This window comes from Piliocolobus tephrosceles, chromosome 6 (assembly GCF_002776525.5).
Source record: "Piliocolobus tephrosceles isolate RC106 chromosome 6, ASM277652v3, whole genome shotgun sequence".
Taxonomy (NCBI): Eukaryota; Metazoa; Chordata; class Mammalia; order Primates; family Cercopithecidae; genus Piliocolobus; species Piliocolobus tephrosceles.
In genome coordinates, this window is record NC_045439.1 from 534,838 (window position 1) to 549,467 (window position 14,630).

The window sequence follows — 14,630 nt, forward strand, 5'->3', positions numbered from 1 at the left end:
GCCCACTGAGGGTGAGTGACGCTGTGGTGTGGAGGTCACACGGTGCCTATCTCAGCCGCTGTGAGTGAGGCTGGGTGAACACAGGGTGCAGCTCTCCCCTGGAGGCCCCGCTTCAGGGCCCCTGGGTTCTACTGAGAAGTGAACTGCTGGGTCACATGGGAACTCTGACGGGAACTCTGTGTCTCATTTTCCGAGGGGCTGCCGTCCTGTCCCCTGCAACAGCTGCACCACGCTACATTCCCAGCAGCCGTGCACAGGGACCGGCTTTCACTCTGATGAACGCTTCTACGACGAGGCCCTCCCCACAGGGGCCTCCCACAAGCAGGGCCCACAACCCCAGGAAGGAAGGCCAGACTCACCCAACAACAAGCACACGCGGGCCCTGCTGCAGCGTGGGGGTGTGTGCTTTCGTTCATTCATTCACTGAGCCCCTCTGGGAGGCCTCATCCTGCCGCCTGCCCCAGCCCTGTCCTCACTTGCTCCCGCATGGACTCTGGTCACCTGAGGACCCTGCCCCCAAGACAGCGGCGTGAACCAAGATCCCTTCTCTCCTGCCACTCGCCATCACTGCTGGGCTGCATCCTGTGCTTGGCTCAAGGCCTCCTCGAGAGGCTGCGTGGCCAACTCTGCGGCCCTGGCATGCAGCCGCGCCACTCCCGAGGACAGCACAGAACCCAAGCAGGACAAGGGAGCACTTCACGGATTTCTGAGAAACGCACCAGCACCCGGCTGGCCCTCGAGGCGCACGTCAACCCCACCACTTTCCTCCAGGCAGGCATGGGGGTGGGGGCGCGCGCAGAGCACAGATGGTTAAGACCCGAGGCAGCTGGTCCCAAACCTGCTGACTGTGTTTTGCTGGAAGGGAAAACTGAGGAGCTTTTGTCTCCAAGAGCTGCCCCCTTGGTGCGGTCGCAAGCCTGCCCGCGTGGGAGCTGGGGCCCTGTGGCGGCAGCTGGCCACACGCGCTCCATGCCCTGCTGCCCCTGGGCAGAGGAATGTCACAGGCTGGTGCCCCAAGTGCTCAGCCCACGCCCTGCCATCCCCAGGCTCCAGGTGCCTGCACTGCCATCCTCGCAGCCGGGCCCCAGGGCACCGCCAACCTCACGGAGAGAGTTCCACGGGGCTCTCTGCCCCTGCACCGCCAGCACTTACCACCCAGCCAGTCCCAAGAGTCGCCCAGGCGGCCCGGGGTAGCTGCCAGCTCTTGCTAGCCTCACTCAGCTTTCTCCGATGTCCAGCCTTATCTGGACATGGCTGCTCCCTGCTAATGAGGACAGAAGGTCAGGGTGCCTTCTCAGTGTCGCCGCTGGCCAGCGGTCAGGGCGAAGGTGGCTGCTGTGGAGCGAGAGGTTCAGGCTCAGTCAGGTGCCTGGTGGATGGACTGCACCAAGGGCTGGGACCACTGGGTCTCCAAGCCTCAGCCCAATGAGGGGTCACCTCAGCAGAGGCCAGCCCTGCACAGGAGGGAGGGCGAAGAGGTGGTCCCCACCTGCCCCAGAATAGGGGAAGGAATGTGATGGTGCTGGAGCCAGAGCATCGCAGCCACACCAGGGGCCGGCCGGAGCGTCGCAGCCACACCAGGGGCCGGCCGGGGCGTCGCAGCCACACCAGGGGTCGGCCGGGGCGTCACGGCCACACCAGGCGCCGGCCGGGGCGTCGCAGTCACACAGCCTCCAGCTACATCAGGCACTGGCCTATGGGGGCCAAGTTGAGCCCAGGGTGCCCCTGGAAGCACCACGGCTCCAGGAACAGCATCTGCCCCACAGCAGAGAGGCCTCCAAGGTGGCTGTGAGGACAATGCTGCAAACACACGTCCGGCCCTCGGCGCTGGGCTCCACCATACCACGTGTTCCAGCCAGCCTGTGGCAAGGCTGGGAGCTGCCGGCCATTGTCCAAGCTGGGTCCAGCCATCAGGAGACCCTGTCCTCAGACCTGCTGGGCCTGTACTTCTGTCTCAGTCACCCAAAGGCCCAGGGGCCATTCCCTGTTCCTCCACCTCCAGCCCAGCAGTCCCAGGCACAGATATGCAGATGTGCAGCGTGCCTCACCAACAGCTGGAGGGGAACCCCACCCCCATGGAGGGGAGCCCCCCCCCAGCTCTGGTCCCACCTCCCACACCGCGCACACACGCTCAAGGCTGCCAGACCAGAGGGGCTCTGGGAAGGGACTCCACAGCTCCCTCCGCAGTGCACGCTCTGAGCTGCACCCCATCTGGGTCCACGCTCAGTGACTTGCGTGGCCATGTGCACCTGTGAGCATGACCACAAGCCTGGGCTAACTCAGCTGTGGGCACTACACACACACTGGGCCTCAGGTGGAGCTCTACGTAGACAGAGGGAAGAGGGTGAGGCCCTGCACATACGTTCTGCTGCTCAGGATGGAGCCAGGTCTGGTCTGCGTCAGCCTCAAGGTGGAAACAGCTCTCCCCTTCCCATGCCCTCCTGGCCAGGCTGCCCTGGGGTCAGGTGGGGTCTGTGGGCTGACCCACTTGGCTGGCTGGCGCTGCCTCTGCAGCCAGGGCCCACTCCCTTGGCCCTAGAGTCTGGCAAGAAGAGGTGTCGGGAAGGCAGACAGACGGGTCCAGGGCAGGAGGAGACAGGCCAAGCAGGCGGGGGCCACTGCCGGTGGGCAGCTGCGCAGGGGAAGCCAGGCAAGGTTCTGAATGAGACAGGGCGATCGTGGATCCAGGCCCAGGCCCCCGACACCCCACAACCACCCCCAGGCTGGACACTCCACATGGCCCCAGGCAGGAAGGGACCTGACAGGTGTCTTCCAGCAGGAATGGGCCCTGCCCAGCAAGGGCGTTTCTGTGCAGGGGCTATTTTAGCACAGACGAGGCACAGGCAGGTGCTTGTGACAGCTGGGGGAAGCTCCCAGAACCCCCTCTGGGAAGGCCTGTGGGCCAGGCCTCGCGCTGCAGGCCTCCGGGCCAAGCCCCTGTCCTGGGCAGCCCTGCCATGGGCCATAGGCTGTGACTCTCAGTGAGGAGGGTGAGAGGCCAGGCCAGTCACCAGCCCTGGGTCTGCCTGGACCTTTGGGCTGCTTTGCCAAAACCTCCCACCTCCTCCGTCCCCAATGGCCCATGTGGCAAAGGGTGAAGGGTGGGCCTGCAAGAAGGTGTCCCAGGTTTTGGCACTTTCAGTGCTCAGCTTTCCTAAGTGGCCACCGCAAGCCCAACGGGTCCCAGGAACATCCCCAGACTGCATGTCACTGGGCCCAGCAAGGCCAGGTCACACAAGCCAGCACCCCAGGGGACAGCCAGAACCTTCTGCCGAGACACCGTGCCCCCAGTAGGACAGGACGCCAGGGACAGGCTTCCAGGAGAGTCTGTACAGCGCCCCAGGACTGGCCAGCCTGTGCTGCAAACAGCTAACACAGCAGCAGCACCGTGAGAACGCCTGCAACGGGGCAGCTTCCCAGTGTAGTGTCCCCGCCTGGGGCAGGCCAGGGGAAGGCAGAACCAGCACCTGCTCCGCACAGGGCACGGATGTGGGCATGAGGATGACTCCAGCTGTTGGGTGAAGAGAGGGAACCAGGAGCACCTGCAGCAAGAGGTGGTGGGGACGGGCGGGGAACAGGGCCAGGGTGTGTGTGCGCGTGCACGGTGCATGGGTGTGTGCACGTGTGTATGTGCATGAGCGTGCATCTGTCTCTCTCTCACAACTCATACCAGTTGGTCTACATGGGCCCAGGCTCGGTCTGCATCCATCCCCAGGGGCCCAGCACACGCTCCATAGAGAGGAGAAACCATGATGCAGCCCACGGCAGCAGAGCCCAGGGTGGGGACAGAGCACAGACTGAGCACCCCCACAAAAACGTGGGGGAACGATGGCGGTGGGGGCATGAGACTATCTCAGATTTCTTCTCTGCCCCACATCAAGAGGATGCACTTAGGACCAACTTCTTGTTTAGGAATCAAGGCTGCTCCCCTCCAGGGAATCTCAGGAAGGTGTGGGAAACCTCCTGGCCCTTGGGGGCAGGAGAGGGACCAGAGGATGGAACTGCTGTCCCGCGGGGGACTCAGACCTCAGAATCCACCTCCTGGGCTCCAGGTCTGTGGACTGCCCACAAGAGGACCAGGCAGAGGCCCGGGACCTGGGCTGTGGCCTCGCAGAGAAGCACGCAGTGCCTGAGGAGGGAGCTCCCACCTAGGAAGCAGTGGGTCAGACACAAAACCTTCCCAACTCAACCCCAGGCACCGAGCCCCACCTCACTGCCTGTGCCCTCAGCTGTCACAGGCTCAGGGGAGGATCAGCACAGCTTCCCCTGGGGGTTCTCACAAACCCAACTGCTTCCTGTGTGGTCTCAGCCCTGGAGGTGGTCGGCCACACAGGGACACCCTGAACATGGCCGAGGGGGCCACCTGCTCCTCTCACTCCCCACTGATATCACCGACACCAGGCAAAACCCCCGTGCTCCGTGCTGTGGGTCTGGGACTAGCCGGCAACATTTCTCCACACAGCCCACAGAGGGCAGGACCACTGTGCTTCCCGGCACCAGGGAGGGGCTGGGAGGGGCTCCCACGGAAGGAGAAGCAGGCACGGAGGCACATGCAGCACCGCGGCGAGGCGCAGGACAGTGACCGAGCGGCTTCCACCCAAGGAAGGAGATGCAATGTCTGACTGAGGATTCTTCCAAAACAAGAAGAGAGATGCTTGTATTCAGCGACTCCCAAGGAGGCTCAAAAGCAATGCTAATAACAAATCTTGTTTAGGAATCAAGGCTGCTCCCCTCCAGGGAATCCCAGGAAGGTGTCTGAAACCTCCTGGCCCTTGGGGGCAGGAGAGGGACCAAATCAAAATAAAAATGCTAAAAGCAACCACAGAGCATACAGGTGTCCTGCCAGGAACAAGGAGCAGACTGATCACAGACTCCTCAAAACCACAACAGAGACAAGACAATAAAACAATTGTCAAAGTACTGAGGAGACAAAACTGTCAACCTAGAACGCTGTGATCCCCAGGTGCGAGGGGGACAAAAACGCCATCTTCAGGCACTGAAAGATTGAAAGAACTTCTGAAGGATGTGCTCCAGGAAAACACAAACTATCCTCGGGAAGGGCGGGGCCCCAGGTGAGCAAAGCAGCAGCCAAGTCCCAGTCATCAAAGGCATTGCTGTTTCTCCTGCATTTCAGCTCTCCTACCTTTGGAGGGTGGAGGGTTGTTGACTATCCTTAAATGTCAACAGGTCTTTCACAGCAAATCAGTACCAGTTAAAAGGACTAAAAATCAGATTTCTTGGAGTGGGTAACACAGAAAACTCAGGCCAGGCACAATGGCTCATGCTTGTAATCCCAACACTTTAGGAGGCTGAAATGGGAGGATGACTTGAGCCCCAGAGTTTGAGGCTGCAGGGAGCTATGATCATCCCACTGCACTCTAGCTTGAGCAACAGAGTGAGAACCTGTCTCAAAAATAAAAATAAACTCAATCTTGATCCTTCCTTAATTTCCACAGAGAAAATAACAAAACGTAGCAAAGGAAATGCATAATAAACAGAATCAAAATGATCAAAATGACAGGAATACATGCAACTACATCATCACACAGAAACACTGACTAAACTTGCCAGTTAAAGGCCAACCTGGGTCAGGCATGGTGGCTCAAGCCTGTAATCCCAGCACTTTGGGAGGCCGAGGCAGGCGGATCACCTGAGATCAGGAGTTCAAGACCAGCCTGGCCAACATGGTGAAACCCCGTCTCTATTAAAAATTCAAAAATTAGCTGGGTGTGGTAGCTCATGCCTGTAATCCCAGCTACTCGGGAGGCTGAGGCAGGAGAATTGCTTGAACCCGGGAGGTGGAGGTTGCAGTGAGCCGAGATTGTGCCACTGTACTCCAGCCCAGGCCACAGGGTGAGACTCCGTTTCAAAAAACAAAAAACAAACAAACAAAGCCGTTCACCGAGGACCCAGAAAGTTGATGTTACGTGAGCAGGAGATGCCGGCAGAGGCTGCACGGGGCACAGCTGGCACAGAGATGGAGTTGGAAATGCACTTAAGGCAAAAAGCAGAATTTGAGGTAAAGGTGAGGACAGAAATGACTGACCACAGGGCACTCGCCAGGAAGCTGAAATAAGGCCAGCCCCGGGTACCATGGCGATTGCCTGAGAAAAGACAGGAAATGTGTGGGTGTCGGGTGGGGCCCCAGGACTCTGATGCCAGAGTCCCCCGGTGCTCCGTGGAGACAGGGGCAAGGGGTGGTGCTGGTGTGGCCTAGGCTGCACTAGCTGCCACCCTGGGACCTGGGGTCCAGAGAGCAGCCGCACCCCCAATTGGGTCAGGGCTGGCTGCGGCCCCACTCCCTCCAGGAGGTGAGCATTTCGTGCTCGGAAAGAAAACTCCGCAGCACGGTAACCTTCCTCTGCGTGGCCTCGTCGAAGGCAGGACATCTCCACTACAGTGAGCCTCCCAGAACCCACACGCCCTTCACAACCTCCTGTCCCCGCCTTCCCACACACGGACCCCAGGCTTCTTGGAGGCTCCTGTCCCCGTTCCTTCCCACACACGGACCCCAGGCTTCTTGGAGGCTCCGGCTCAACCCTTATTGGTTCTCGCTGAAATCCCCCAGCAGGCGTCCAGAGCCCACCCTGTGCCTCCCAGGGCATCCCAGCTGGGAACTCAGCCCTGGCGTGATGTGCAGACCACAGGGATGGGTTTCACCTCCCAACTGCGCTTGGCTCCTAAGCTGGCACCACCACACCACAGCTCGAGTTCCAGGCCTGGACGCTCCTGCTGCACACACCTCACCCTCCTGGAAGGAGCCTGGTGGTCTCCTCTCCATGAGAAGCAGTACCACATGGCAGAGCTTGCTGCTGCCTGCAGTCCAGGAGCCGATGCACTAGAGCCCTGCAAGGCCTGTTCGCAAGTTACTCAGGTAAAGACTCCAGGTGCACACCTAGACAAGGGGGCTGTCTGGACCTCCCTGAGCCATCATGAGAAGCCTCGCCACCAAGCCCAGAAGGTGCCTGCCACTTGGCTGACACCAGAAGGTGTCCAGAACCCCAGACCCCCACTCTACTGCCCCAAGAGCTCAAGGATCTAGAGCACCCTAGACTCTCCCAGAGCTCCCGGAGGCCCTGAGCACCCCCTAGACTGTCGGCCAGTTTGGACCCAGGATGGTGCTGGTGGGGCAGGAGCAGCAGGCAGGTGACAGCAGGCTGGCCCTGGTTTCAGGGACTTCTCTTCTGGGAAAGGCAACAGTTGTCAGGGAGCAAATCTTGAAGCGCCAAGTTGGGCACACAGGGCCCGAGGGAAGCCGGGAGAAGACGGGGACAGAGATCACACAGGGCAGCCATAGCCAGGCCCCTGCAAACCACAGGCGCCCCCGCAAACGCCTCTGTGCAGCCCACACTGCTCCTGTACACACGCTCGCTCCACAGCTTCCTCCTCTGCAGACAGATGAGGAGCCCCAGAGGATGCAGCCAGCACCAGGGCCACGGGGTCTCCAGGGTGCAGGGCCAGCCTCCAGGGAGTCCTCCCTCTGATCTCACTCCTAGCACACTCCCCACTGCTCCCCTGAATTAACCCCACAGCAAGGTGGAGAAGATTCATCGAATGCCTACAGCATCTATAATTCTCTGCTGCCACGAATTTCCTGACTGTGCAGCTCTGAATTCCAACTGACCTCTCTCTCTAGGTCAATAATATGCAAAAGAGGTGCTGCTGGGCCACACCGGCACTGAGGGGCTGCTGCCCTGCCTCGCGACCCTTGGAGGCGACTGCAAAGACACCAGGCAAGAGATTCGCTGGAGTCTTTTTCTCAATGAGTCCAATCTAACAAGGTTTTCTCTTCACTCTTAACGCGAACGGCTAGTTGAAAATCCTAATGATGCTGCTGCCACTGTGCCCTGGGTGTTCAGGTCAGCGGAAAGGTGCTGGGTGTGGGAGCCACGCACCAAGACTAGGGCTGCTGGGAGGCCCGGCCACAGCCGACCCCCAAGTAGTACCTCCAGCAAGTGCGTGGCACCTGTGGAATATTCCAGCTTCAGGCATGGCGAGCCCAGAGCGCAACTGCTGCCAGTGTCCCCAAGAGCAGCCTCTGGGCCCCTGTTCTCTGTGGCCACTCACACTGCTGGGCCCAGCAGCTGAAGCATCTGTGTCCAACTCACAGAGCAGCCATAGCCTGAGCTCCCTCCTCTCCTGAGCTGCTAAGCCCCAGGAAGGCCCGGGGAGGCAGCGGGTGGTGGGCACCAGGTCACCCACTATCGGGTCCCCTTTCTGAAGGGACTACATTCTCCAGGAGGCGAGGTGAGGACAACCCTGGACAGCTGCCTCTTCCCCAGTCAAAGGAAAGCTGGCCACTCCGGGGTTGGGCGCAGGGGGCACGGCATAAGCTCTCTGTCCTTCACGAACTGCACCCGTCTCTTCTCTGCACACCTCCACACCCAGGGAAACACTCAACCTCTGACCAAGAGTCACCCCCTCATCAGTGCTGGAAACTTTCCCAGGCAGTAACTGGAACCACTGCAGGGCCTGGTCCACTGAAGGTGGACGGATCCTGGGGGAGGCACTGTTCTGATAAAATCCCCAGCAAGACCTCAGGTGGTCTAGGCCGGTGAGCCGGGCCTCGGCTGTCGATGGTCCTGCTGTATGGCTGGGAGCCGCTCAAGCCACAGTGGCAATCTCTGGATAGCATGTTGCTAATTAAAGAAACCTCCAAAACCTTCGATAGCCCGCCAGAGCCAGGTGCAGTCCCAGAACCTGGCCAGCCGCCCTCTGCCCCGCCACATCCTCCCCAGGTGAGTGCAGCAAGCAAGGTGCAGAGGCATGAGCTGCACCCACCCTGCCCCCAGCACAGGCTCCATGCGCTAGCAGCAGACACCTGCTGTGATTCCTGGCCCTGCCCCCAGCACAATTTGACAGGACCATGGCAGGAAAACAACTCCACCCCAGCCTCTGTCACCACTTGCCGAGGGTCTGAGAAGCAAGAGGCTGGTGGAGGAGCTGCCCACGGGAGCTGAGGTCCCTGCACCTCAGGCCCACGATCCCCAATGCTCAGACAGTGAGTGCAGCAAGCAGTAGTGGCAGGTACTGACCTGGCCAGGCACACCCCCTCAGGCTACCACCAGTGCAGCCTCTTGACCCGGACCCCTCCTCAAGGCATGCCCTCCTTCCCGCTGGCTTCTGAGGCTCGCTCTGTGTGGCCAGGTCAGGCACACTGGCCTCCCAGCTGGTGAGATGTCCCTTGGCCCTGTGGCCTTGCAGCTGTTCTTCACGTCCAAAGCCAACGTCTCCTGCAGGAGACAGCGACGCTGGACCTGATGGGTGCTGTATTTATAAACACAGGCCACGCTCAGCTCCATTTCCGGCTGAAGCCATAGCCAGGCAAGCCACGAGAGCACTGATTCAGGTGTGGTAACTCAACTTTCCAAGGCACGACAACCTGTATGTCCAGCCAGGTGGGAAAAATAGGAAGCCCAGGGCCAAGCTGGAAAGTGCGGGAGCTGAGGGAACAGCAGGACTGACTGCAAGGGGCAGGCTGGAGGGACAGGAGGCTCCCCAGGGCTTCACAGCAGCTCCCACCAGGAGGAACAGCAGAGTCCTGGCCTCAGGATGAACATGGAGCTCGCAGCAGCCAGCACGCTCAGGCCAGGAGAGCTCAGACCTCAGGGTGGGTCTTCAGGGCCAAAGCTCCCCGTCCGGTCCCTGGTGGGGCCACATGCCAGGCTTGAGGTGGGTGGGGAAGGAGCCCTAGGCCAGAGAGGCTCACAACCTGACACCTGTGTGGCACAGGGGCAGCCCGACAATGCAGAAGGGACACCCTCCCAGGCCCCACTACGGAGCAGCTCCTGGAGCCACCGGCGGGCACCGCCCAAAGCCTGAGCAGCCATCCCTCTCCCCAGCACTCAGAGGAACGAACGGCCCAACTCAGCGCCGCACCGGGAAGGCCTGGCCACAAGGGACGCCCTGCTAGCAGGGCATCGGCCTCCTGCCGCTCACCCTCCTGAGGCGCTCCCGGGGCAACTGGGAAGATGCAGTATGTCCACCCTCAAACTGACCAGGAACGAGCTCTTATAGAAGCCTCAACTCCACTGCTGCGGGGGAGCCCCCGCCCCACCCGTGTCCAGGACCAGAGAGGCGGGCGCTGGTCTCGAGGCGGCCCTGGAGACACCTGCACGAGCCCAGGGTGCAATGCTGATGAAAATTCTTGCCCAATTATTTTGCATCTAAAAATAGGGAAGTCCTGGCTGGGGGCCATACAATAAAGAAATGTTGTCAATGCCTCTTGCAGGGTCAGCTATGGAATTACACTGGGAAATGAGGCTCAAATTAAACAAAAGACGCTGGTGGCATCCTAGCTGTCAACCGGTCCCTGGTCACCTCTGTCCTGATGCAGACGGGGACTCCCAGAAGGTTGGAGAGCAAACAAAGGCAGGGAGGAGGGGCCCAACAGAGGGGCCAAGCTTGCAGGACAGCAGCCCAAGGCCAGGGCCCTTCCCATCAGCATAGGCTCAGTCCCGTTCCCTATGCTCACCAGAACAAGAACATCTGAGAAGAGGGATATGCATCTGCCTCATGGATCCACATCCTGGCCTGCCTTCCAGATGGTGCTGGGCACCCCCATGCTGACCATCCCCGCAAGACGAAAGGCGTCCTGGGGAAGGCTGAAGGGAGGCTGGACTGCATGGTCACTTTGCTGCTCAGCTCAAGACACACCTGGCTCCCAGGGCTGCTGCGCTGAGCTGCCCTTGCACAGCGGCTGCTGCCAGCTGCTCTTGGGGCACGGGCTGCATGGGGCAGTCGAGACACAGAAATGCGAGACACGGTGTTGGACCGAGCGAGCTGACCATGTGGACCTCAAGCCCATGGAGCCCAAACTCTTCTGCCAAGCAAGGCCCAGGATGTTGGCCCAAAAGGCTGCGCAAGGGCTGCGTGGGGACTGAAGGCCCCTCCAAGGCCCTTCGCCTGCTCCAGCTCACCCCCTCTTGTCTCAGGACTCAGGGGTCATTAGAACCCACTTGTCTCCTGCTGACCCCCTGAAGAGAGCTGCTGCCTTGAGGCAAACCCTCCCCCAACCCAACCCCACCCCACCCAAAGCCACAGCACTGCTCCCTCCACAATCACTGTGGCCCAGCCCCTCTGCACCCCACCACCCCACGACGGTGCCCTCGGGGCTGGGCCATAGGCGAAGATCCCACTGCAGCGTCTCCACACTCGGCCAGGTGCTGCCTGTGTCCGGGAGCAGGGGGCGCCCACAGCTTGACCAGGGGGTGCTGAGGAAAGGCTGGTTGGGGCAGTGGAGCGGGACAGTCAGGCCCAGAGCAGGCTGCCTAGCCCCAGGCCTGTGTGTACCCCCGGGAGGAAGGGCAGACCCACCCCTTCCCCAGTGTCTTCCCTTGCCCATTTCTGTCCCTTTCGGGTCCTGACTCCTCTGTTGAGCAGCACCTGCACCCCAGAGGACCCAGCATGGCCCTGACCATGCAGAGGACCTGGAGCCACGGCCATGAATGTACCGGGCGTGAGAGCAGCCCAGCAGTAGCCAGTGCTCCCCAGGGCTCCTGGAGAACCTGACCCCATCTGTGGGGCGTGGGGTGAGACGGGGTGCCACCGGCCTCCACAGGCTGGAGCCCTCGAGGAGCTGCTGACAACCCCAGCACTATGACGAGCAGCCACGCTCTCAACACCCTCACAACCCTGCAAAGTCGGCCTGAACCGAGCACACATCGGCGTGCCGCGCGCCTGGAGAGCAGAAGGGGACGGCCTCTCAGCACTTGGCTATTTTTAGGGCTGCCTCTCAGAGCAGCTGCCGAGCCAAACAGGCCCAGCCAGCCTGCGGGGCCAGCAGCTCGTAGGCCTCAGGGCTGCCCTCAGCAGGAGCCTGTCCTACAGAGACCTCCACGGCCGGCCGGGCAGGAACAAGCACGCCACACCCTGCCCCCTGGTCCTGGGGAAAGCACAGTGCAACCTCCATCCTGCCATCCCTTCCCACCTGCACCTGAGCACCCTGCCTTGGCAATGCCACCGTCTGCCACCACCACACACAAGTCACAGGGTCCAAAGAGACCCCCGTCACTGTGACTGACTGCAGACCCGCTCTCTGCAGCAGCGCCCCGACCCCGCCACAGCACCGCAGCTGCCCACTCCCTCAAACTTTCCTGGGACGCATGGTGAGAATGCTGGGCTAAGAGAGGGAGAGGGCTGCTTCTAGTGCCCAGATCCAAGGAAAGCATCCTTTAGCCCAAGGACACTGCAGCCCCCTGCCCTCTGTTTCCTGCACAAAAGCCAGTCCCCAGCGAGAGACCCACTGCCATGTGATTGCAGTGTTGACAGGAGGACAGAACAGCCAGAGAGGTTGCCTGCGTCTTGAAAGCAGGGCACTGCCTGTGCAGACAGGGCGGCGTGCACACACTGTGCTGGCCACGGCGATGGGCCAGGTCCTCTGAATCCCCAAGGCCTCCAGGGCTATGGGCACTGTCCTGCTGCCCCTGGGCCCCAGCCCGAGTGCTGCCCAGCCTACAGGCCACAGGCTGCCCAGCTGAGCTTCCTCAGCCCGTCCCTCTGAGCAGCCCGTCTTCCCCAGATCACTGCAGACCACCTCCGAAAGTCCAGTCCCAAGCCCCGCACAACACCTCCCACCCATCCCCGCCTCCAGTGTGGATCACCGCTCCAGCAGCACTGCTCTCCCAAACACACATGCTTTAAATAGTCCAGTGACTTCCCCACCGCTCAAAATGAAACCACACTCCTTGGCATGACAACCTGGTTCCATTACAGGAACATACACCAAGAAGCTACACTGTGCGGGCTCTGGGCAGGGGCTGGGTACAGCACCGAGCAAGGCAGACAGGGTCCCGCTGTGAGAGACTCGCGCAGGCCGGCGGGGGTCAGTAGGCAACACGCAGCTATGGATTAATTTGAGCCTCATTTCCCAGTGTAATTCCATAGCTGTCTCCTGAGGAGACACCCCAGCACGTGGACAGAGGCAGGGGGAAGGGCTGGAGACAGGCTACTGCCCAGCCGGCCGCCGCCCACTGACACCACCCAGTGCATCTACGGATGCAGAGGATCCGGCAGGAAGACCAGCATGTCCAATTGTTGCTCCAGAGGTGAGACAGAGAACGGCGCAGAAGCAGCAGTGGAAGACACAGTGGTGAGAGCTTCCCAGGACTCGTGAAAATCATCAATCCACAAAGTCAGCAAGCCTAACGAGTAACCCCGACTCAGGCAATCACAAAACAAGCCACATCAGGACCCACCATGAGACGACCGTTGGCAGCGATGACATGACCACAAAGCCACCCCGACGTCTCCCTCCAGCGTGTCACGGCCGCTGACCTCTCAGGGCAAAGCAGGAAGTCAAAGTCAGGGACACCCTGCCTGAGCCTGTGGGAGGCGCACACACCACCCCGGCCTGTGGGAGGCGCACACACCACCCCAGCATTGGACAAGCAGCACACGCCCTGCTCAGGGTGAGGGCAAACAAAAACATCTTCAGACAAACAGAAAGAGACGGCAGTTATCAGCAGATCCTCACTAAAGGAAATCCTAAGAACAAATGTTCAACAAATGTTCAACAGGGGGAAAATGATTCCTGAGATGAAAGAAGAATGAGCAAAAAAGGAAGTGGTGAGTTTTGAAGCTCATCAAATTTCACAGTATAAAGCAGTAACATCTTTGTGGGCTTCATAAAAAAACAACTAAAATACACAGTAATTGCCGGGCGCGGTGGCTCAAGACTGTAATCCCAGCACTTTGGGAGGCCGAGACGGGTGGATCACGAGGTCAGGAGATCGAGACCATCCTGGCTAACACGATGAAACCCCGTCTCTACTAAAAAATACAAAAAAACAACTAGCCGGGCGCGGTGGCTCACACCTGTAATCCCAGCACTTTGGGAGGCCGAGGCGGGCGGATCACAAGGTCAGGAGATCGAGACTACGGTGAAACCCCGTCTCTACTAAAAATACAAAAAAAAAAAGTCGGGCGCCGTGGCGGGTGCCTGTAGTCCCAGCTACTCGGGAGGCTGAGGCAGAAGAATGGCGGCAACCCGGGAGGCGGAGCTTGCAGTGAGCCGAGATAGCGCCACCGCACTCCAGCCGGGTGGACGGAGCGAGACCCCGTCTCAAAAAAAAAAAAAAAAAAAAACTAGCCGGGCGAGGTGGCGGGCACCTGTAGTCCCAGCTACTCCAGAGGCTGAGGCAGGAGAATGGCGTGAACCCGAGAGGAGTAGCTTGCAGTGAGCTGAGATCCGGCCACTGCACTCCAGCCCGGGTGACAGAGCGAGACTCCGTCTCAAAAAAAAAAAAAATACACAGTAACAAAAGCATATAAACATAAATATGAAAGGGTTGGATTAGAATAAGGTGGTCTAAGTTCCCTATGTAGTTCAGCAGGAGAGTAAAGATACAATTAACTAGGAACATTAAAATTTACAGGATAGGGCCGAGCGCCGCAGTGGCTCAAGCCTGTAATCCCAGCACTTTGGGAGGCCGAGACAGGCAGATCACGAGGTCAGGAGATGGAGAACATCCTGGCTAACACAGTGAAACCTCATCTCTACTAAAATACAAAAAGTTAGCCAGGCATGGTGGTGGGCGCCTGTAGTCCCAGCTACTCGGGAGGCTGAGGCAGGAGAATGGCATGAACCTGGGAGGTGGAGCCTGCAGTGAGCCAAGATTGTGCCACTGCAC

At 60.0% G+C, this 14,630-nt stretch overlaps 1 protein-coding gene across 4 annotated transcripts in view; it reads right to left on the reverse strand.

The window, feature by feature from the left end:
• PACS2 (phosphofurin acidic cluster sorting protein 2) overlaps positions 1-13,281 on the reverse strand; it is a 78,912-nt gene extending 65,631 nt beyond the window's left edge. The window contains exon 1 of one of the 4 annotated variants that reach the window (XR_003306766.1): positions 13,197-13,278. Coding sequence is in view for 3 of the 4 variants with exons in the window: in XM_026447502.1 (XP_026303287.1) it covers positions 13,197-13,225 (29 nt within the window). In the remaining variant the exon portion in view is untranslated. Of the gene's footprint in view, positions 1-13,196 lie in introns of all 4 variants that reach the window. The other 3 variants (XM_026447502.1, XM_026447501.1, XM_026447503.1) reach the window with 3 other exon arrangements.
• Positions 13,282-14,630: the final 1,349 nt, after the last annotated feature.